Consider the following 24691-nt stretch of genomic DNA (forward strand, 5'->3'; position numbering starts at 1 on the left):
ATCTTCTAGGTGTCCTGGTTAAGAGAGGTATTTCATGCTGTTGGGTACTTAAGAGGAGGATCTTGAAATGTCTTAAGATTCTTACAAATCTTGCCTTTATGACCATTGAACATTTCACAGATTTATTAATAGGATAATTTATAGATTGAATGAAAATTTTGGTCTCAATCTGTTTTCTTGGAAATAAGTTTTAATTTTTAAACTTTCCTAGAAATTGTTTTTTAAAAAAATAAAACCACAGATGTTAGAAGACTTATAATAGTTTAATAGGGTACTGTGCAATTTCTTCCAATGAGAACATCTTGCAAAACTGCAGTCCAATGTCACAACCTGGATATTGACATTGACACAAGGAAGAACAGAGCCATCACTGCAGGGATCCTTCCTGTTTCCGTTTTATAGCCACATTCCTTTCCTCTTCTGGCCAGCCTCTCGTTAACCCCTAGAATCCACTGATCTGTTCTCCCCTTTCTGTAATTTGTCGTTGCAAGAATGTTTTATAAATGAACTCATACAGTCCTTTTAGAATTGGCTTCCTCACTTGCATGGCTTTCTGGGGATTCATCCAGATTATTGAGTACCTCAAGTTTGTTCCATTGGGCGGCTGACTGTTGTTGAGTAGTAGGGATGTACTCCAGTACGTTTAACTGTTTTCCCAATTAAGGACATCTGAGTTGTTTCCAGTTTTTGGCTATTACAAGTAAAGCTGGTTAAATGTTCATGTATGAGGTAGAGGGGAGGAGGGAAGTAACTTGCATTATCACATTTTTTATTTCTTTTAAAATGATCTTGTCAAAAGCTCTTGAACAAAACTTCTATAGTAAATTGTGCACTTTATGAAAATTCATTGAGTTGTATACTTTGGTGTACTTTTCTATAAGTATGTTATACTTCAGTAAAATGTTCACTTAAATAATATATTTTTTTCTTTTGGTGCTTACTTAGGTTGGATTCAGATGCCGAGGACATAGTACTTCCTCAGAAAGAAGACAGAATTTACAAAAGAGACAAGATAATAAGCAATTAAACACCAGTCAATCTCACAGAGGCGACTCAAATTCTGAGTCTTTATATTTTGAGGTATTTTTTCAGGCTTTATTTGTAAACTATTATAGCAAATGTTCCCATTAAGAAATTAATTAAAAAAAAAGAAATTAATTTTTGGGGTGCCTGGTGGCTCAGTGGGTTAAATCCTCTGCCTTTGGCTCAGGCCATGATCTTAGGGTCCTGGGATGGAGTCCCACGTCAGGCTCTCTGCTCAGCAGGGGAGCCTGCTTCTCTCTCTCTCTGCCTGCTTCTCTGCCTACTTGGGATCTCTGTCTGTCAAATAAGTAAATAAATAAAGTCTTAAAAAAAAAAAGAAATTAATTTTCTTACATTCTGATAAGTACTTTTTATGACTCTGTTATTAGATTATAAATTACTCAGAAGTATTGATCCATTTTTGTCCAGGATATGTATAGTTAGTATAATAGTTAATAATAGTTAGTAATGAAGTTATAGTTAACTTCATTAATGTCTGTTTTTATAATTTTCATCATGAGGTAATGTGTAGAGGTAGAACTTGATTTTATGTTGGTTTCTCCTAGTACGAAACTTTCTCCCTAATTTTTATTATTATTGTTTAGTCTCTTTGTCAGGTTTTTTTAGATTTGAATGGTTTGGTCTAGGAAATTTGTGCTGCTAGCCAGGAGAATCTTGAAGAAGAAAAAAAAAGTTAATTTATTTTCTCTAATAGGCAGAAAGTTTGTATTCTGCTTGGAGTATTTTTATTGTTTATTCATCTAACTGACTCTTATTGGAGGCCTGTTATGTGTAAAATACGTTGCTGTGACTGATACATTAAGTGAGTAAACACAGTAGCCTTAGGAAGGTTGCTGTATAGTAATGTAGATGCATATATACCTAGTACTTGCTTAGGTGTGGTTGGGGTTGAAAGGAGGGACAAGTCCTTTTGGGTTTGGAGTAGGATAGAGACAATCTCTGGAATAGACTTTAAAGAATCAGTAGAATCTGGTTGTGTCAGGATGATGGGTGAACAACATCCCAGGTAACTCATTTGAATAACTCATTTTTGTTGGATCATAGTTTTTGTAAAATGGGTGAATAGGTGGAAATTAAACTGGAAAATGTGCTTTAGGCCAGAAACTAGAAATAAATAATATGTTAGATAACTTAGTAATCGACCTAAAGGACTTGAGAGTGCATCTCTATTCAGTTATCGAGAACATGGAGCAGATTTATTATTTGCACTTAACCATATAATTGGTTCCATCCTTATACTTAAAAATATTAGATATAATTTCCACTCTAAAGGAGGATATTGGTTAAGAAATTACTTTGAATAGGATTTTCTTTTAAATTTTTATACTTTTAACCTTATTGACAGGTATGTGTAGTATTACAGACAGGGAATATATTTATGAAATTCATACTAAGCTTTCTGTTGAAAATACTTTCCAAATTATCTGAAATATAAAAACCCTTTTGTATTTCTTTTCAATTATGTATTCATTTTAAAAATAGAATTAATTAAAATGGGATAATAGACACGGAAATCCAAAGAATGGACATGAACAGATATTCCCCACTGATGAATAATAAAGTTAGTTATGTTGTAGCATGTGAGAAATGAGATTTCCTTTTTAAGACTGACTTTAGTCTAATATTAAAATTTTAAAAATTACTTCCCCATTTTTCATTACTCTAAAGCTTTATAAAGCATTTTTCTTAAAGAGTTTGTTGATTTGAACTGTTTTTACTTAAAATGTGAAATTATTTCAGGATGAAGATAGATTTCAAGAACTAAATGAGAGTGGAAATGTTAAAGATGAGACTATTCAACAGAAACTTTCTTCAAAAGTAGTAAGTGACTCTTTAAAAAGATAAGCAAAGTATTTGAACATCCTTTGAACTGTGGATATGTTGGAAAGTATTATAGGTTAGCATAAAGACATGTGGGGCACCTTGGTAGAGAAGAAAACCATGTATTTGGTACTTAATATTTATTTTCAACATAGCCAGAACAAAGATACTTTTCTGTAAAATCTATAGTTCTGTCGTGGACAAGAAAACACCATTAATTGAATCATATCATTCAGCATACAGTCCATTTCCTTTGTTGTCGTGAAACTTTACTTGGGAGTTATTTTGTTCTCAGGCTAAGATCCGGACAAGCGTCACCAATTGCATTAAGCAGTTTGTCTCTTTATTATTTCCCAGTCTGGAAGGATCCACCATCTCACTCTGTTCTTTATGGCATTGAATCCTTAAAGATTCCAGTCCAGATAGAGTAAAGAACATCGCACATTCTGGATTGTCTTTCCTTACGGTTAGACCTTTGTTAAATCACTAACAGATGTTTTTGTCTGGTTATCCTAGTTGGATGATTTACCTGAAAACTCACCGATCAATATAGTTCAGACTCCAATTCCCATTACAACCTCAGTTCCTAAACGTGCAAAAAGTCAGAAGAAGAAAGCTTTAGCAGCAGCCCTTGCCACAGCTCAAGAATATTCAGAAATAAGTATGGAGCAAAAAAAACTACAGGTATTTTTTTCATATTTATGAACAGATGTAATTGGTAGGTTTGGCAGGGGATGCACAGAAGGAGTGACAGTCATCATAAATTGCCACACTTAAATGCCATCACAAAAAATAAATGTTCCATTTATCTTGCAGGAAGCTTTATCAAAGGCAGCTGGAAAAAAAAATAAAACCCCTGTGCAGCTAGATTTGGGGGATATGTTAGCAGCTCTGGAAAAACAACAACAAGCGATGAAAGCACGGCAGATTACTAATACCAGACCTCTGGCATATACAGGTGATTTCATTATCTGAGCAATTTCCTCTTTGGTTTTGGTAATAGTTTTTGAATATTATTAATGTTAATTGCATCTATCTAGAAAATCCAGAGTCTACTCACCAGCTCCTCTCCTGTTACGCTTGTAACTCGCATCCTTGTATTACACTGTAGTAGCCCACTATTACCTCCTGCAGGCTGTCTTAAAAGGAGTGATCTTTTAAAAATATAAACAGGATTATATCACTGCACTGCTCAGAACACTCCAATAGCTCTTGATCTCACTTGGAGTAAAGCCAGAGTCCTAAGGCCAGATCTTAGCTGTTCAATGACCTTTTCCCCTCATCGTCATTCTCTCTGACACAAACTGCTCTAGCCAGTCGGCCCCCTTGCTGTTCCACAGACAACACCAAGCACGCTCCTAGCTCAGTATCTTTGTGCTTGGTATGTCTTTACCCTGAAACTGTTTCCTTATATATCAGTGTGGTTTGTTCTCTCATGTCTTGTAGGTCTCTGTTCACATGTCAGGTGGTATACATTATGAAGTAGCTAATGTTTTTCTTCTTCAGGGGTTGAAATAAGAATCACAAGCAATTTGGCTTTATAACTTTTAAATTGGATACTGGGAAACATAGGAGTTATGATCAAGGGGTGTGTGTGTGCACGCGTATACATGCGTGTATATGTGTGTATGAGAGAGAATGACTGATTTGGCTTTCTACTGAAATGGCAATGTATATTTTAATAAACCTTGTCAAATTTAGAGCTGAGCAGCTCTTATGTGCTCCCTCATTTCTTTGCATAGCCTTTGTTGTAGAGGGAGAGGAATAAGATAAAGGAAAAGGGAAAGACACCAACAAAAAGCATGATGTTAAGAGGCAGAATTGGAATATTCTCTTTCTTCTGTTGTATGTAAAGGGTCTGTTGTTTTTAGACAAAAAGATAATTAACAGTGTAGAACTTTAATTCTGTATGCAAAATGTTTAAATCTATAGCTAGTTTCCTGTCCAGTATAATAAACCTTAGCTTTACTTAGTAAAAATAATATTGGATGAGTACTAAGCTTTTGAGTTGAATGTTGTTGAGTTGGGGAGAATGGCATTTATATCTCCTTAAAGAGTAAAGAGGACTGTAGCAGTGGAACTGAGAGTTAGCCGTGTTCTGGAGGTAGTATGGCCTCATAGCAACAAGCAGGAGCTTTGGAGTTAAGCTGCCTGGGATTGAATTCTGTTCTTGCATGCATTTCCTTGCCAAGTTATTTAACTTTGCTGTGCTTCAATTTCCTGACATTAAGGTGGAGGTAATGATAGTACCTGCTACAGGGTTGTTTTGAAGAGTCAGTGAGGTGACGCATATGAAGTGGTTAGAAGAACATCTGGGTTATAGTCACTATAGTCACTGGGTTATAGTCACTGATTACTATGGGGAAGAGATTGTTAACCTGTGATACTTCAAATGGCTTCATTGTTATAACTTTGATTCATTGACCACATGCTGATATCTACAACTATAGATACCTACATGGAAAGCATGGTGTCAAGGACTGTGGAATTATAGGTTAAGGTATTCCTGTGGTCAAAGGTTTATAATCTAATTGAGGAGAAAGACATAAACAAATAACTAATAAAGAACAGTGCCTTAGGAAAGATGCCAGCCAAAGTTTTATGAACTTGCAGAAGAGAAGAATGATTTGTGTCAACTGGGAGAAATGGGGAAGACGTTACAAATGCCTTCACGTAGATAACATGTGGACTGGGCTTGGAAGGGAGAGGATTCTTACCAGATGGAAATGAGATGAACCTCTAACCTGCCACCAGTGTTTAAGTTGGAAAGTATTGATTACAAAGAAATTTACTTTCTTGGGAAGTCCAAGAAAAGAATGAGACTATTGTAGATACATGAAAGGATTGTGAGGAATTGGTGGCAGTTTTTGTTTTAAACTGATGGAATATGGAAACAGGTCAAAGATGGCTCCATGACTCCAAACTTTCTTAGTTAGAGGATTATGGTAATTATGATGATATCAAACTAGGATCATAGAAGAAGAATTTTGTTGGGAAGAACAGACTCCAGCCCTGTTTTATGTGAAATGCTATGTAGGGAGTAGTTCCTACTTAGTATGCAGTTATGTATGTTAGAAGTCAGAGAGGATTTTGGGTTTTTTAAAAGATTTTTTTAAAAAATCTATTCTTTTGAGATAGAGAAGGAGTCCATGAGCAGGGGAGAGAGGCAGAGGGAGAGGGAGAAGCAGACTCTCCACTGAGGAAGGAGCCCAACATGGGACTCAATCCCAGGACCCCAGGGATCATGACCTGAGCTGAAGGCAGATGCTTAACCAACTGAGCCACCAAGGGACCCCAAAGCCCATGAAGTTTAAATAGAGATGGATGTGTTGCTATGGAAATGAGTAAGATTGCTGGAAGAAAGAAAAGTTAGGAAAAATACGTTCAGAGATAAAGCCTTGTGGAATGCTCAGACTTAAAAGATAGCAAGAGGAAGAACCAAAAAAATAGGTTTGAGAAAGAGTAAGAAAAGTAGGAGAGTATAATATCACACAAGGCGAGGACAGAATTTTGAGGAAGAGGTCTTTCATATCAAATGCTGGAAAAAACTAGAATAGAGATTTAGATTCAGTGATTACAAGCTTGTATGTGATCTTGACAGTAGTGGTTGTGAGCTTGTGGGTAGGTCAGAGGCCAGACTGTAATGATCTGGGAAGTGATAATGAGAAAGCAGACTATTTCAGGACCTCTGGGGAAGATGGTGGGGAAGGAAGATCTCAGACTTATCTCGTTGCTGGGATACAACGAGGTAGTATCCATATCAGTATAAATAACTGATAAGGCAGACTATTGAAAAGTCTAATAAGGAAGGAAAGGGGAGTGATAGTACCTTAGCTTAAGGGGAAGCCGTTCAGGGGAAGGTTTTGTTGGGTTGTCTGGTTTTTGGGTTGTTTGTTTTTCTTTCTTCCATGTATAGGAGATTTTAGCTTCTTAATGGGAGTTAGGGAAAAGAATCAGGGGTCAAGGAGGACCTTGAAAGATGGAAGGGGGAAGGGACACCAAACTCCTTGAGGAATTTATCCTGAGATGGGATTAAGAGGAGAGGCGGTGATAAACCTTGAACAGGAATTAGGATGTCTGCTGCTTCCTGGTGGGGGGGAGGTGTTGCACGTTTATATCAGATAGCAGCTCTCAGGGAAGTAGGAGGAAGGCTTTGCTGCTGCTAGAATGAGGATGGAGCTTAGTCTTTGGACCAGTTAAAGGACTGTGGTAGCCACTAGAGGGTAGAGGATATCCATCAGGTATAAAAGAACTACAGAAGTATTAAAGGAGTACTAAGAGTGCAGCCAAAGAGGAAAATCATTCTTCACTGGCAGGCTCAAATGAAGAGAGGAGTGACAAGACTATGTGTTTTATATAAGGGTGATTCTTATGTAAGATTCAGTAGGAATAAGGAGAGGTGCAGAATTTTGAAATTGCAGAGGTAGAGTGGTACTGCTTAGAGACCAGTTTTAAAGAATTGCATGCTTGATGGTTGCTGTGGTGGAGTAGAACTAATAATTTATCTGTCCCTGCTTTGGATTGCTAGATTAGTTAAATGCCTTGGCTTTGTCATCTTTATCTTACGGAGGCTAAATAGATTCATAAAAGCTGTACCTGAGAGATACTGTATGGTCCTGTACTACTCCTACTATTACAATGTCTGTTTTTCCCCCAAGAAGAGGATTTTCTTGTAGATTTATCATTAGAATTTTTCATAATATGTGGTGTTGGTCATAATAGTAAAACTAATGTTCTTGTTTGTTTTTAGTGGTTACTGCAGCTTCTTTTCACACTAAAGACTCTACTAACAGAAAGCCTTTAACCAAAAGTCAGCCCTGTTTGACATCCTTTAATTCTTTGGACATTACTTCCTCTAAAGCAAAGAAAGGAAAAGAGAAGGAAATTGCAAAACTAAAACGGCCCACAGCACTTAAAAAGGTAAACCAAAATCTGCTGGTGTTTATTTTAAAAGATAAATAAGGATTTAAATCTGTTTTGCAAAAGCAGTTTGTAGCGGTTTTTTTAGCCAACAGATTATTATCAGATAGTCCTAAGCATACATCTTTATGAGGACTAGTTAACTGGGGGTTGGGGATATCATCAGCGTTAAGGTTATCTTTCTGTATTGAACAAGGCCCTGGACGATGAATTCTTCCTGTAAGGTTAAAAAAAAAGTTAAACATTTAGCATCCAGAACGTTGGACCTAGGAATCAGAAGCCCTGGATTCTGGTTCTAAATTATATAGTTTCAGGCAAACGTTTCCTACCCTTATCTTCTTCATCTGTAAGTCAAGATAATATCAGCCTTCTTTAATTCAGTATTGTTAGGAGCAGAATGAGATGATCCATGCCCAGATAATTGAAAACTACAAAGTGTAAATTTATTGTATGACCTGGTTTCCACACTTTATATTTTATCCTTTTTTGTGGAAACTCGGGATTTAAAGAGGAAAGCAAATGTGGTTGGATAGTTGTAGCATTATATAGCTTAATTGCCTGCCTTTATTTTGGATATAGTACTTCTTTCAACTACAGTGTCTAAAATTAACATTTACTTTTTTACCAGTCAGTTTCTTTGTAGTCAACTAAACATGTAGCCAACCAAACTCCTCATGTCCATTTGTAAGTGACCTTTAACTGTGTAGTAGTGAACATTTTCATCATTCAGTACATAAAGAGTGATCAGTAATTAAAGACCGGTAATGACTTTTAGGTTATTTTGAAAGAAAGAGAGGAAAAGAAGGGCCGTTTAACTGTGGACCATAACCTTTTGGGATCTGAGGAACCAATAGAAATGCACTTAGATTTTATTGATGATTTGCCACAGGAGACTGTTTCCCAGGAAGGTAAGATTACCCCTTTCTCCCTTATCATGGAATGGTGCAGAGTATTTTAATAAGCCATCACTAGTTACTATCCTAATTGTAGGATATGCTCCATATTTATCTACATTTACTTTTTGGGAGTGGTTTCTTTTGAAGATGCTTTTGTAGGGAGATATTTAAAAGGGGAGATGGGGCAGGTCTTATGTAGGGTCTGTGACATTTTTAAGGCTTAAGGCCTGGTTTTGTTGTAAGTACTAATAATTATGGTCTCATCCAGTGCATCCTCTATAACTCATAGTTCTTTTCATTTTGCCTTCTTCTGTATTTAGAACATTACTGGCTGTTTTATTCACAGGACTGTTTTTTGTTGGATTGGTTTTGTTGATTTTCTTTCTCACTTTCATGAATTAATACATATACCATAGTGAGTGAGTAGAGAATTACAAAGCCTCTTGTAGAGCAGAATTCAGTTGGTCAGTAAGCTTCAGTCCCCTATGGTAGCCATCACATATGATTTTAAGTAGGACCTCAGCAAAACTGCACATTCCTTCTGATATTTTAACTACGGTTGAAGAGAGATTACCTGGCTAGGTCCCTTTTTCTGCTGGTGTATGTGTATTCCTTTCTGCAACACATTTAAATCTGTTTTACGCGTATTTACTGGCAGTGTTCCGTTGTGTTTAGTAAAGATTTTGCTTCTAAAGATTGTTCAGCTAGGACATATTTGGTTAAGATTCCCCTTTACTCTCAATTAAATATTGCTTCCTTTGTATTTAGGTTTATCCATTCATTAAAAAATGGATGAATTCAGCATTCATTTAGGTATTTATTGATTGCCTGTCATGGGTACTTCAGTAACTGGGTTGGAGGTTGGAAGGTCAAGAAATGTAATAAGGAAAAAAAAAAAAAGAATGGATTGGAGAAAAGAAGATACATGTGTAACTTTGCTAACTAGTGGACTGGAATACAAATAATAACTCATTTCCTGAGTTTAGCTGCTTAGGAAAAAAGCACCAAATGAAGGAAGCAGTCAAGTTAAAAGGTGGTATCTAAAAAAATGAGGCTGCCTTAGCACAGAAGCAAAGACCAAATGAGAGAGAAACTGGGGGTGGTGTCTAAAGAAATCAGGAGGGGTGTGGAGAGAATGAGTTAGGTAGAATTCATCATTGCCAGCAGCAGTGGGAATTTTTAGACAGGTGAAAAAATAGAGATCAAGGAGATGGATAATATGATCTGGAAAGAGGTACAGAAGTTATTACCTTTGTTCTTCAATTTAAGTCCTCTAGAATACATGTTTTACATCACTTGACTTTCTCACGTCTCTTGTGCAGAGACTTCCAGACTATGCTTCTTTTTAAAGAGTATGTTTTAAGAGATAATAGGAAGACTTCATTTTTGTAGAATATGAGAGATGTTTATGATATAAACAATACCCAACTTGTTAGTTTCTGGAGAATTTAAAAGTTACACAAAAGACAACTGCTTTTCTAAGTAGTGTTGATCAGTATATATAGTTTTTCAGCATTTGAAGTTTCTAAATTTTTTCCCCTACCCCCACATCTCCACAGATACTGGACTGAGCATGCCCAGTGATACTTCGCTTTCTCCAGCAAGTCAGAACTCTCCATACTGTATGACACCTGTGTCACAAGGCTCTCCGGCTAGTTCTGGGATAGGCAGTCCGATGGCATCTTCAACAATAACCAAAATCCACAGCAAAAGATTTAGAGAGTAAGTTTTAGTCTCATTATTGAGGTTGAATAGTTTAACTGTCTGGACTGTGGCTCTGACTGCAGTATTGTCATTACTGGTGGGTTGAGCATACAAAACTTCAAAGATACTTAAGTTTTTTTCAAATTTTTTTAATAGCTGGTTTTATTTAAAGCATTTGACTTCTGTCAGCTATCAGTGTTCATGTGAAAATGCTTTGCCAGTAAATATATTCTTTTTATATCCAATAATATTTATAAATAAACCTGGATATCTCAACTTACATCTTACACGCACATTGCCTTAATATAGGGTTTTTCCTCCTCAAATGCTTTTGCTTTTTTGTTTATATTATTGGCCTTTCAGAAAAGAACCCCTCTCTAACCAATTAAAAACAAGTTTCTAAGACCCTGTTATGTGAAGTGAACCTATTACATAAAGTTTTTTGTTTTTAAGCACATGTTTCTAAGTTTTAAAATACCTATCAGTGGATAATATTGAGCTAATAGTTATTTCTGTGAAGGATTATAGAATTTTAACATTTGTGCAGATGCTACATTTAAAAATGACATATGAAAGAATCCCAGAGTGAAAGTAAAATCAGTATGAATTCAAACCATATTGGTTTGTTCTGTTCCTTTTTTTTTTTTTTTTTACTAAAGTGTAGTGATACACAGTATTATATTAGTTACAGGCCAAATGGCATACTACATAGTGAGTTGACATTCATATACATTATGAAATGATCATCACTGTATGTTTTAGTTACTGTCACCATACAAAGTTATTATTAAAATATTTTTGACTTCCTTTTTTTAAACTGGAAGTATGTACCTCTTAATTCCCTTCGCCTATTTAACCTGTAACCCCACTCCCTTCCCATCTGACAACCACCATTTTGTTCTTTTTTTTTTTTATAGGTTTTTTTTTTCCAGCATAACAGTATTCATTATTTTTGCACCACACCCAGTGCTCCATGCAAGCTGTGCCCTCTCTAATACCCACCACCTGGTTCCCCCAACCTCCCACCCACCGCCGCTTCAAACCCCTCAGATTGTTTTTCAGAGTCCAAAGTCTCTCATGGTTCACCTCCCCTTCCAATTTCCCCCAACTCCCTTCTCTCCATCTCCCCTTGTTCTCCATGCTATTTGTTATGCTCCACAAATAAGTGAAACCATATATGATAATTGACTCTCTCTGCTTGACTTATTTCACTCAGCATAATCTCTTCCAGTCCCATCCATGTTGCTACAAAAGTTGGGTATTCATCCTTTCTGATGGAGGCATAGTACTCCATAATGTATATGGAGCACATCTTCCTTATGCATTTGTCTGTTGAAGGGCATCTTGGTTCTTTCCACAGTTTGGCGACCATGCCATTGCTGCTATATAAACATTGGGGTACAGATGGCCCTTCTTATCACGACATCTGTATCTTTGGGGTAAATACCCAGTAGTGCAATTGCAGGGTCATAGTGTGTTTCTGGTTTGTTCATTTATTTTGTTTTTTAGATTCCATGTATAAGTGAAATCATAAGATATTTGTTTTTCTCTGATTTATTTCACTTAGTACACCCTCTGAGTCCCTCCATGTTGTTTCAGATGTCAAACTCTGATTCTTTTTTATGGCCGAGTAATATGCCACACACAGTATATTCCACATATAGCTACAACCCCATTTTTTTTAAGGTTTTAATATTTTTTAAATTTTTTTATAAACATATAATGTAATTATTAACCCCAGGGGTACAGGTCTATGAATCACCAGGTTTACACACTTCACAGCACTCAACATAGCCCATACCCTCCCTAATGTTCATAACCCCACCACCCTCTCCCTACCCGCCTACCCCCGGCAACCCTCAGTTTGTTTTGTGAGATTAAGAGTCTCTCATGGTTTGTCTCCCTCCCTTCCTACCCCACAACATCCCCATGTTGCATCTCCACTTTCTCATATCAGGGAGATCATATGATATACAACCCCATCTTCTTTATTTATGGACATTTAGATTGCTTCCATATCTGGATTTATCATAAACAATGCTGCAGTGGGACATAGTGGTGCTTATATCTTTTTGAATTCATGTTTTTGTTTTCTTCATGTAATACCAGGAAGTGGAATCGCTAGATTGTATGATAGTTCTATTTTCAATTTTTGAGGACCTCTCTGGTGTTTTCTCTAGTGGCTATACCAGTTAATTCCCATGAATAGTACATGAGGTTTCCCTTTTCTCCATGTGCTTGCCAACACTTACTTCTTGTCTTTTTGATTGTAGCAATTCTGACAGGTGTGAGGTGATAGCTTATTTGTATCTCATGGTTTTGATTTGTATTTCCCTGAAGATTAGCAATGTTGAACATCTCTTCATGTGTCTGTTGGCCCTCTTTATGTCTTTTCTGGAATGTCTGTTCAGGGCTTTGCCCATTTTCTAGTCAGATTGTTTGGGGGTTTTGGTGTTGAGTTATAGGAATCCTTTTATGTATTCTGGGTATTAATCTCTCATTTGTCTTTTTTTTTTTCTTTTTTTTTTTTTATAGTAACCTCTTATCTGACATGTCGTTTGCAATTATCTTCTCCAGTTCAGTAGGGTGTCTTTTTGTCTTATCGATGGTTTCCTCAAATTTTTTTTTCTTTTTGCTCATTTTTGCTTTTGTTGCTCTTGCTTGAGGGGACAGATCCAGAAAAAATATTGCTAAGACTGATTTCCAAGAATTTACTGATGATGTCTTCCCGTAAGAGTTTCAGGTCTTAAATTTAGGTCTTTAAATCCATTTTGAGATTATTTTTGTATATGGTGTAAAAAAGGGGTTCTTTTGCATTTCTTCTTGTGTGTTTTGTTCTTTTGCATGTAACTGTCCAGTTTGCTCAGAACCATTTTATTGAAGAAACAGTCTTTTCCCCATTATATATTTTTGCATTTTTTTGTCTTGGATTGATTTACCATTAAGTTTGAATTTATTTCTGGTCTCTTTATTCTGTTCTATTGATCTCTGTTTTTGTGCCAGTACCACACTTTTTTGATGACTATAGCTATGCAGAATAGTTTTAAATCGGGGCATGTACCTCCTGCTTTATTCTTTCTCAGGATTGCTTTGGCTATTTGGGTCTTTTGTGATTCCCTACAAATTTTAGGATTCTGTGTTCTAGTCCTGTGGAGAATGCTGTTTTGATAAGGATTGCATTAAATCTCTAAATTCCTTTGTATAATGTGGACATTTAACAGCATTAATTCTACCAGTCCATGAGCAGAGTATATCTTTCAATTAATGTCATCTTCAGTTTCTTTTGTCAATGTCTTTTAGTTTTCAGAGTACAGTTTTTACACCTCCATGGTTAAGTTTATTCCTAGGTAGTCCTAGGTATTTTATTCTTTTTGATGTAAATGGGATTGTTTTCTTAATTTTTCTTTTTGCTGGCTTGTTACTGTATAGAGGTGCAACAGATTTTTGTGTATTAATTTTGTGTCCTGTAGCTTTACTGAATTAATTTATTAGTTCTCATTGTTTTCTGATGTAGTCTTTAGTGTTTTCTACACACATTATCATTTCATCTGCAGATAGTGACAGTTTAATTTCTTCCTTACCAACTTGGATGCCTTTTATTTCTTAATCTTCTCTGATTGCTGTAGTTAAAAATTTCTGGTACTATGCTGTATAAAAGTGGCAAGGCTGAGCATCTTTGTCTTGTTCCTGATTTTAGAGGAAGAGCTATCAGCTTCTCACTGTTGAGTATGTATATTAACTGTGGGTGTGTCAAATATGGCCTTTATTATGTTGAGGTATGTTCCCTGTGTATCTGCTTTGTTGAGAATTTTTACGGTAAATGGATGTTGAATTTTATCAAATGTTTTTTCTGCATCTGTTGAGAAGATCATATGATTTTTAGCCTTCATTTTGTTAATGTGTACGACGATTGGTTTGTTGATATTGGATTATCTTTACATCCCTGGAATAAATGCCATTTTGATCATGGTGTGTGATTCTTTTAACATATTATTGAATTTGGTTTGCTAAAGTTTTGTTGAGGATTTTTGCTTCCATGTTCATTAGGGATATTGGCCTATAACTTATTTTTCTGTAGTATCTGTCTGGTTTTGGCTCAGGGTCTCATAGAAGGAATTTGGAAGTGTTCCTCTTAGTTTTTGGAATTGTTTGAGAAGAATAGGTATTAACTCTTCTTTAAATGTGTATAGAGGGGCACCTGGGTGGCTAAGTTGGTTAGTTGTGTGCCTTTTGCTCAGATCATGTTGGTTCTGGGGTCAACCCCTGAATTGGGCTCCCTGCTCAGCGGGAGTCTGCTTCTCCCTCTGCCTCTCCAGCCCTGCTTGTGCTCTCTCTCTTGCTCACTCTCTCTCTTTATCAAATAAAAAAGATCTTTAAAAAGAAATTTTAAAAAATAATAAATCTGTAATAGAATTCATCTTTGAAGTTATCTGGTCCTGGGCTTTTGTTGGTTTTTTTTGGATTATTGTTCCTCTTATTACTAGTAAACAATATTCAGACTTTATACTTCTTAATGATTCAGTTTTGGAAGATTGTGTGTTTCTAAGAATTTAACCATTTCTTCTCAGTTGTCCAATTTATGGATATATAATTTTTTAAATAGATTTTTATTTATTTATTTGACAGACAGAGATCACAAGTAGGCAGAGAGGCGGGCAGATAGAGAGGGGGAAGCAGGCTCTCTGCTGAGCAGAGAGCCCGATTCGGGGCTTGATCCCAGGACCCTAAGATCATGACCTGAGGTGAAGCAGAGGCTTTACCCCGATGAGCCACCCATGTGCCCCTGGATGTATAATTTTTCATAGTAGTCTTATGGTTCTTTGTATTTCTGTGGTTGTCAGTTGTAATTTCTCTTTTATTTCTGATTTTGTGTATCTAGGCCCCCTTTATTGTCTAGATGAGTCTGACTTAAAGGTTTATCATTATTGTCCCTTTAAAAAAATCTTTTTTTATTGAAGTATAGTTGATTCACAGTATTACATTAGTTTTGGGTGTATAACAAGTCTGTATGTTACGTTTACCACAAGTATAGCTACCATCTGTTACCATATAGTGCTATTACAATACCACTGACTATATTTCCTATGTTGTACCTTTTACTGCCCTGAGTTATTCATTGCATTACTGAAAGCAGATCTCTCCCCTCCTCTTCACCCATTGTGCCCATCTTTCCACCCTTTACTCCTTGGTAAAGTTCATTCTTAGTATTTATGGTTCTGTTTCTTTTTCTTTCTTTCTTTCTTTCTTTTTTTTTTTTAAGATTTCATTTACTTATTTGACAAAGAGAGATCACAAGTAGGCAGAGAGACAGGCAGAGAGAGAGGGAGGCAGGCTCTCCGCTGAGCAGAGAACTCGATGCGGACCTCAATCCCAGGACCCTGAGATCATGACCTGAACTGAAGGCAGAGGCTTAACACACTGAGCCACCCAGGCGCCCTGTTTCTTTTCTTTTCTTTCTTTCTTTTTATTTATTTATTTATTTATTTAATTTGTTCACTTGTTTTGTTTTTTGGATTCCACATTGTAAGTGAAATTATATGGTAGTTTTTTTCTGATGTACTTAGCATAATACTATCTAGGTCTGTATAAATATTATTTATATTCTCAGAGTATGGTTCTTGGTTTCATTCATCTTTTCTGTTGTGTCTTTTTCAGTATCTGTTTTATTTGGTTCCTCTCTGATACTTACTTATTTACTTTCTTCTGCTCACTTTAGGCCTTGTTTGTTCTTATTTTATGTGTAAGGTTAGATTGTTTATTGGAGATTTTTCTTATTTCTTAGAGTAGGCCTGTATCACTATAAACTTCTCTCTTAGAACTGTTTGTACTCTGTCCCACAGATTTTGGAAGTTCTGTTTTCATTTTCATTTGTCTCAAGATACTTAATTTCTTTGACCCATTGGTGGTTTATTTGCATTTGTTTGGCCTCCTCATATTTGTGTTTTTTCCAGTTTTTTTCCCCTTGTAATTGATTTCTAGTTTCATTCCTCTTGTAGTTAAAAAGATGCTTGATATGATTTCAGTCTTCGTAAATGTATTGAGACTTGTTTTGTGGCCTAACATGTGATCCACCCTGGAGAAGGTTCCATGTATACTTGAAAGGAATGTGTTTTTTGCTGTTTTGGATGGAGTGTTCTTTATATTTGTATTATGTCTGTCTGGTCTAATCTGTTGTTTAAGGCCATTGTTTCTTAATGATTTTCTCTTTGGATGATCTCTCTATTGATGTAGGTGGGGTGTCATTATGTTACTAACAGTTTCTACCTTTGTGTCTATAAATATTTGCTTTATATGCTTAGGTGTTCCTATGTTAGATACATAGACATTTATAATTATTATATCCTCTTGTTAGATTGGTCCCTTTGTCATTATTTAATGTCCTTCTTTGTCTTTTTATAGTCTTTGTTCTAAAGTCCATTTTATCTGATGTAACTATTCCTACCCCAGCCGCCTTTTCATTTCTGTGTGCTTGGACTATCTTTTTTTCATCTTTTCACTTCCAGTCTGTATGTGTCTTAGGTCTGAACTTAGTCTTTTTTTTTTTTTTTCCTTAGAGATAGAGAACGAGAGCATATGAACAGCAGGTGTATGATAGGGAGGAAAAGCAGAGGGAGAGAGAGAATCTTAAACAAACTGTGTGCCCAGCCACAAGCCTGATGCAGGGCTTGATCTCATGACTGAGATCATGACTGCAGCTGAAACCAAAAGTCTTATGCCTAACCAACTAAGCCACGTAGGTGCCAGTTGAGTCTCTGATAAGCAGCATATTGATGGGTCTTGGTTCTTTTTTTTTTTTTTTTTTTAAGATTTTATTTATTTATTTGACAGAGAGAAATCACAAGTAGATGGAGAGGCAGGCAGAGAGAGAGAAGCAGGCTTCCTGCTGAGCAGAGAGCCCGATGCGGGCCTCGATCCCAGGACCCTGAGATCATGACCTGAGCCGAAGGCAGCGGCTTAACCCACTGAGCCACCCAGGCGCCCGGGTCTTGGTTCTTTATCCATTCAACCATCCTGAGTTTTTGATTGTAGTATTTCTTCCATTTACCCTGTAATTATCAGTAGGTATGTAGTTATTGCCATTTGTTTGTTTTCTATTTTTGTAGTTCTCTGTTATTTGTTTTTCCTTTTTCCCTTGATCTCTTCCTTTGGGATTTGATTACTTTCTTTTGTGTTATTTTTAGATTCCTTTCTGTTTATTTCCTCTGTATCTATCATAGGTTTTTGGTTTGTTTATCATGAGTTTCATGTATAATATTCTATGTATGTAAGTTTAAGTTGATGATTTCTTAAGTTCAAACACATTCTAAAAGCACTGCATTTTCCCCCACCCTTCAGTGTTTTACGTTTTGACATCCTGCTTTACGTATTTATATCCCTTAACAAAATACTGTAGACATCATTGATTTTACTATTTTTGTTTTTAACCTTCATACTAACTTTATAAGTGGTTGATCAGCACTACCTTTACAATATGCTTGCTTTTACCAGCGAGCTTTTTTTCTTTTATAATTCTCTTTTAGTTGTGGCTTTTTCTCTTCCACTTAAAAAGTCCCTTTTAACATTTCTCATAAGGCCAGTTTAGTGTTGATGAGCTCCTTTGACTTTTGTCTTTAAACTCTTAATCTTGTCTTCAGTTCTGAATAATGATGTTGTCAAGTAAATTTCTTGGTTGTAGGTTTTTTCCTTTTGGTACTTTGAGTATATGATGCCATTCTCTTCTGCCTGCAAAGTTTCTGTTGAAAGATCAGCTGGTGATTTTGTGTATATTCTCTTGGACATAACTAGTTGCTTTTCTCTTGCTGCTTTTAAGATTATCTCCTCATCTTTAATTTTTGACATCTTCGTTACTACATTTCTTAGTGTAGCTCTCTTTGGGTTAATCTTGTTTTTGGCTTCCTGTGCTTCCTGGGCCTGGATATCTGTTTTCTTCCCCAGCTTAGGGAAGTTTTCAGCCATTATTTTCTCAAATAAGCTTTCTACTTCTTTTACTCTTTTTTCCCCTTATGGTACTGCTATAATGTAAATGTTAGTCTGCTTGATGTTTTCTCAGATTTGTCTCCTAAACTTTACTCATTTTTAAAAAATTGTTCTATCTCTATGCTCTTCAACTTGGGTGACTCTCACTACCCTTCGTCCAGATCACTGATCATTCTTCTGCATCATCTAATATGCTTTTGATTCCCTCCAGTGTATCATTTTATCTTCTGCTCTGATGGGTTCTTTTTGATAGTATCTGTTGAAGTTCTCACTGTGTTCATCCATTCTGCTTGAGTTTGGTGACATCTTTATGACCATTACTTTGAACTCTTTATTAGGTAGTTTACTTATCTCCATTTCATTTCATTCTTTTCTCAGGTTTTGTCTTGTTCTTTTCATTTGAAACATGTTTCTCTGTGTTCTCATTTTGTCTGACTCTCTTTGTTTCTATGTGTTAGATAGATTTGCTCTGTCTCAGAACCTTAATGGAGTGACCTAATGTAGAAGACATCCTTTGGGTCTTGAAGCACAGTCTTCCCTAGTGCCTAGAACCAGGCACTTCAGGTGTGTCCCTTTGTGGACTGCACATGTCCTTTTGTTATGGCTAGGCTGTGACTGCTGGGTTCGCAAAGGTAAGTGGGTTTGGCCTCAGATGCTGCTGGCTGGAAGGCCCTGGTTTTTGTTTTGTTTTTTTTTAAGATTTTATTTATTTATTTGACAGACAAGAGATCACAAGTAGGCAGAGAGGCAGGCAGAGAGAGAGAGGAGGAAGCAGGCTCCCTGCCAAGCAGAGAGAGGCCGATGCAGGACTCGATCCCAGAACCCAGAGATCATAACCTGAGCCAAAGGCAGAGGCTTTAACCCACCGAACCACCCAGGTGCCCCAAGAAAGGCCCTGCTTTAATAGTTGGGAGCACTTTGGTGGTCGGGGCTGCAGCTGCTTTGAGAGGTGCCATACTGAAGCTCCCTGCTGCATGGCAGGGCAATAGCTGCTTTGTAGGACTGCTGATCCACCCAGGGTCACTTGCTGAGTGTGGTGGAATGGGAATTTTTCTTTTCCTAGAAAATGTTCCCATAGATCCCTGCCTTTCCTGCACATGTCCTAGAGTTAGCAAATCTTCACGTGTGGCCCAGGTGCTTTTCAACATGTTGCCTCTGTGTTGGGTCTCAGAGCCAGTGAGTTTGTGCCTGTGCCCTTTAAGATTAGAGTCTCAGCTTCTTTTAGTCCTCTGGCTCTCCTGGATTTAAGCCCCATAGATTTTCAAAGCCAGTGATTATGGGGCCTCATCTTCCTGATACAGGTACCCAAGGTGGGCACGCTTAATACAGAGCTTGAATCTTTTGCTCCTTAGGAAGGATGGCCTCTGTGTTTGTGATATCCCTCCTGTCTAGGAATCACTGAGCAGGAGATGTGGGCCCTGACTAGAGCCCTTTTCGCCATTCCTGTCTTTTTTCTATCTTGAGTTGTGGAAGAGCTGTTTTTGCTATTTTTGTCAGTGGGAGGAGATGAGCTTGGGATCTTCCTTTTCTGAAAGAAAAGCAGAATGAAAAAAACTGCATTTTTGGTGTTCTGTTTTCTAAGTGCATTCTTTTATTTTGCAAACTTTGATAATTTTTCTCAGTCTGTATCTTCTTAAGTAGTGTCAGACTTATTTATTTATTTAAGCACTACTTATTTAAACATTTTTCACATAAAGAAAAAAATTTTCCAAAACAATTTTTTTTGCACTGAAGAAGGGCAGTCCCATATTTTTCTACTGTATAATATAATTCAAAAGCGGAAGTTTACTTGCCTGGTTAGTCTTAGATTAGAAGTTATGCCAATAGTACCTGTTTATAGTAGAGGTTAAGGATGAGAACTTGAGAAATAGAATATATAGGGAGTAAGTAAACTTGAATGACCTTATTCCTGCAGGTAAGTACTATAGGAGCCTCACTCACTGCCTCTCTGTTGCTCAAATTTTAACTATACATAATCTCACAAAGGGCCTCATTCAGTTGCTTTGCTTGCTATAAGAGCATGTGACTTTTACCTCAAGGTTTCTTAGATTCTGGCTTCAATTTAATTATTGAGTTCATGCTCCACAGCCATAGATTTTCAGACTTAGGGGAGCTCTTGAGGCCATCTTATCTAACTCCTTATTTTTATGGTCGAAGAACCCAATTCCCAGAGATTGTGACTTATCAGAGTGTGAAGGATGATTTGGTTGGTATGAGGGCATTCAGTTAGCTTCTGGGAAATTGTGTTTCCCAGAAATTCTGGTATTTACTAGTGTGGAATTACTTTGTATCTTCTTACCAGAAACATTATATCTCTTTTTATCAAATAACAGATTAACATTTGATTTATAGCCTTAATAATTTAATAATTGGGAGTTTGGATAGTACATATCTGAGGATAATCCAGCCTTTCCATAAAAGCCAGTTTGTTACAATTCAGGAAAACTCTTCTCCTTTTCTAATTTGCAGTAGAACTTAAGAGATTTTAAAGAGTTGATTTTTCAATGAAAACCTCGTATTGGTTTTTTTTTCCTAACATAATCTTATAATTACAGGAAAGTAAATTAGGATGGACTTACCTATTTTGTGCTTCCCTTACAGGTATTGCAATCAGGTTCTTTGTAAAGAGATTGATGAATGTGTGACTCTTCTTCTTCAAGAGCTTGTCAGTTTTCAGGAACGTATCTACCAAAAAGATCCTGTGAGAGCAAAAGCAAGGAGACGACTGGTTATGGGCCTAAGGGAGGTTACTAAACATATGAAGTTAAATAAGATCAAGTGTGTTATAATTTCTCCAAACTGTGAAAAAATCCAGTCGAAAGGTATGAAATTTTACTTTTGAAGTGTTCTGGTATTTATTTAGTATAATTGTAGGATATACAATGAATTTTAAAGTGAAAGCCATATGTCTTTCTTTGCAGAGTTTAGGTACAAAACAATGTTGAACATGAGGAAAGAAAGTGAAATCTTTCATACTTCAAATTAAGTAATAAAATTGAGATTGGACTGTAAAGAGATCCTAGTCTGTGAACACTAGTGAAGGATTTAAGTTGGCTCAACCAAGTGTCTCTTCTGTTGTAATTAGAGTGAGGACTTGTAAGAGTATATTCCTTTATTGCTGCAAATATATTTCTCCTTTAAAAATGTTTATATTATGTACCTTTGATGGTCCTTTTCCCTTAAATAGAATTAGAGAAAATATAAAGTTGTCTGCTCCTTCTTATGGTGATTTGTTTCAAAAAAATAAGCAGCCCCATGCAGGGGCTCTCATGTGAACCTGCACTGGGTCATGCACCCTGAGTTGTCTGTTTTCATGGCTGAGCCACTTGGGTAATTGGAGTAGATGGATGCAGAGGTAGCAGTCATAGGCATATTATCCACAGGGGAGAAATACCAATAAAAACAGTAATATATATTTCTGTCTTATTGCCACTTGAGCTGAGAGAATAAAGACATCAGCCGTTATTAACAATTGTAATTTCTTTTTGAATGGATGGAAATGGAAATTTCCAAATGGAAATTTGACTCGCACTATACCAATCCCTATGGAGAGACAAAAACTGGCATTGAAGAATTTTAAAATTTATTGGGAAGAAAGAAAATACGTATATATATATATCTGTATATCATAAATTTCAATAGCAAACTAGATGGAATAGTGAAAGTGCCACAAGCATTCATAGAATCCTTTGCTGCTGTATTTTACACTTCAGCTGTTAGACACTGAAATACTTCCATTTATGTAAGGAAATTAAGACTTCAGCATGTGTTGACTTTCTCAGGTGGCCTGGATGAGGCTCTGTATAATGTTATAGCCATGGCACGAGAACAAGAAATTCCTTTTGTGTTTGCCCTTGGAAGAAAAGCTCTAGGACGCTGTGTGAACAAGCTGGTTCCTGTTAGTGTAGTGGGAATCTTCAACTACTTTGGTGCTGAGGTAAGACTTCAGAGGATACACTTCCTCACTCCCTCTTATCCTCACCACCCCCCACACACCATTTTCTGTTAACACATGCCAGTGTTCTTTTTAAGCATTTGAAGAAGTGAGGTGACTCTCCCAAGAATGAGTGGAAAATTTTTGAGTATTACATTTCCTTTTTCTAGTGCTAAAAACATTTACACAAGTTAATCCTGCAGCATTTTGGCTGTAAAGATTTTAGTTCCTGTTTTTCCCACGGTGCTTTTTTCTTCTTTTGTAATACATGATAATTTATTTAGCTGTTGGGTAAAGATATTCAGTATTATATAAAATACTTTTCTTCAGTGTACATGCTGGCTATATTTTGTGTTACTTGAAGTCAAGAGAGAAAAAGATCCTTTAATTAGAGAGGATTTTCTTTTGAAAATGGAATTCCTAACCAGTTATCAAAGTAATTCTGCACTCATGATACCTTTATCTTCCTCCCTTGGTCTGCTAATACAAAGCTTTGCCCATAGGAGCTGATGATAATAAGTAATAATAATAATAGGTTGGTAATTAACAATTAGAATAAAAGTTATTTATCTCCATATGTAATAATTAGTAACTGATAACATTTTAAGAGTCTTTTATGAAGTTGACTCTGAAGTATTTTGTAACACCATTCGTGGACCATTTTCCCTCTTCCCAGCCATACTGTTTTTATTTATTTAAGCGTGTGTCCTTTCTTATCCAGTCACCATATTTGCATACCCCCATTTCCCTGTCCTTTCAGTTTATCTCCCACTACCCATGAAGTTACTCAATATTTCTGCTCCACAGTAGCTTATGCTTTTCTCACTTACAGGTATCATAACTGCCTTGCTGCAGATTATGTGTTTCTTTCCCTTTAACTATGAATTCCTTGAGGGCAGGCCTCTTATCTATGTGTCCCTGACACCTTTCATATCACTTGAGCTTGAGCGGGTGATAAATGTTTGTTCAGTAAATTGTGTGGTGTGTGTATACCTGCTTGCTGTGTTAAACTGTATGTGACAATTTGGGTGATAAGTACCTCTGTGGGAAAAAGGGTCCCATATAAAGACACCTAATAAAAATGTACTCCTTTTTTGTTCACTCTTAGTTGATAGAATAGGAGTGAGATTGAGGTCAGGAAAAGTGGACCTGTTTGTTTTTCCTTGTATTGACTTCTCATTGAATTATATATATACTAGGTTATTTGTGTGGCTTTATAAAATGCTTACCAGTTTTGTTAGTACATTGTTTTACTTGTCCTTTACTCTTTTGAGATAGGTAAGTTATTGTTTAAACCAAAATATACTCTCAATTGGGCTAAAGGAAATAGTGGTATATTATCAAGTGTGTACGCATTTGCAGTAATGTGGTAGTACACCTGAGTTATTTTTACCATATGCTAAAACTAACCTCTGAATTGAACTTTCTCTCCTTACCCTGGCATTCAGGGTTTTTATTCCCTGATAGCTTTTCTCTTAAAATTTTTTCCTCTTCTTTCTTAATTTTTTATTCCCAACTATTTATTTATATTTTAAAATGAATGTTAATCTCAATATTACACATCCATATGCCCGTTTTCTTTTTGTTGGCTTCACTTAAATGCATAGTTTGTTAAACATTGCAAATAACTATTTAGGAAGTCTGTTACATGTAACACACAGGAGCTCTTTTTATCAGAATCCATTATTCCTTCTTTTTAAAAGTAAGTAAATCCTGAGTATATTTTGCTGCTGCTAGTAGTTAACATGCTTAAAATCATTGCAGTTGGCAACAGCATTTATTGTACCTAGTACCTTAAACAGTTGAAACTGAAGCTGGGTAAAAGCATGCTACTTAGGTTTTTCCTTCTGAAGTTTAGTGTTCAGGGAAATACTATTACATAGCAATATGACACTTTTTGCCATGCTTTCATCCAGCTATGGTTTAAACTTAAATGACAGTGCCTTTGTAGGAGGAGAAAAATTATACTGTACTTTTCCTCCATTGTCTGAAAGCGTAATTTAATATATAATATTAAACGTATTCTTAGGAATGTTCAGATCTGACATCTGACATTTTTTATGTAATGTGTGGTGTGTTGCATTGTGATACTAAATCAAGACATTAAACGGAAGTAGAAGGTTGTTCAATTATGATGTAAGAATCACAAAAAATTATTATTTGATTGTCCTTTCTAGTGGCGTGGAATCTTCAGTTTTCTTTGGAATTCTTTTTTTTTTTTTTTTTTTGGTGTCATAATTGTTGAAGTTCAGCTTCAAAACTGTGTGAATTTTGCTGTTATATTAACACATGTATAGTCCATCACCCACCATTTTGTTGGGATTATTAATTACCGTTCATGTTCATTTTTCTTTCACTGATGGAGGAACTTCTGATTATTTAGCTCCACATTCTT

The 24691-nt window shown here is 36.2% G+C and overlaps 1 protein-coding gene across 1 annotated transcript in view; it reads left to right on the plus strand.

The window, feature by feature from the left end:
• Window positions 1-24691, plus strand: part of SECISBP2L (SECIS binding protein 2 like) — a 62246-nt gene that overhangs the window by 24596 nt on the left and 12959 nt on the right. Inside the window, exons 8-16 of the mRNA XM_044231782.1 lie at window positions 946-1080; window positions 2785-2865; window positions 3382-3549; window positions 3682-3823; window positions 7616-7785; window positions 8561-8693; window positions 10241-10403; window positions 20964-21184; window positions 22145-22299. Coding sequence (XP_044087717.1) covers window positions 946-1080; window positions 2785-2865; window positions 3382-3549; window positions 3682-3823; window positions 7616-7785; window positions 8561-8693; window positions 10241-10403; window positions 20964-21184; window positions 22145-22299 — 1368 coding nt within the window. The remainder of the gene's footprint in view (window positions 1-945; window positions 1081-2784; window positions 2866-3381; window positions 3550-3681; window positions 3824-7615; window positions 7786-8560; window positions 8694-10240; window positions 10404-20963; window positions 21185-22144; window positions 22300-24691) is intronic.

This window comes from Neovison vison, chromosome 13, assembly GCF_020171115.1.
Source record: "Neovison vison isolate M4711 chromosome 13, ASM_NN_V1, whole genome shotgun sequence".
In the NCBI taxonomy this organism is placed as follows: Eukaryota; Metazoa; Chordata; class Mammalia; order Carnivora; family Mustelidae; genus Neogale; species Neogale vison.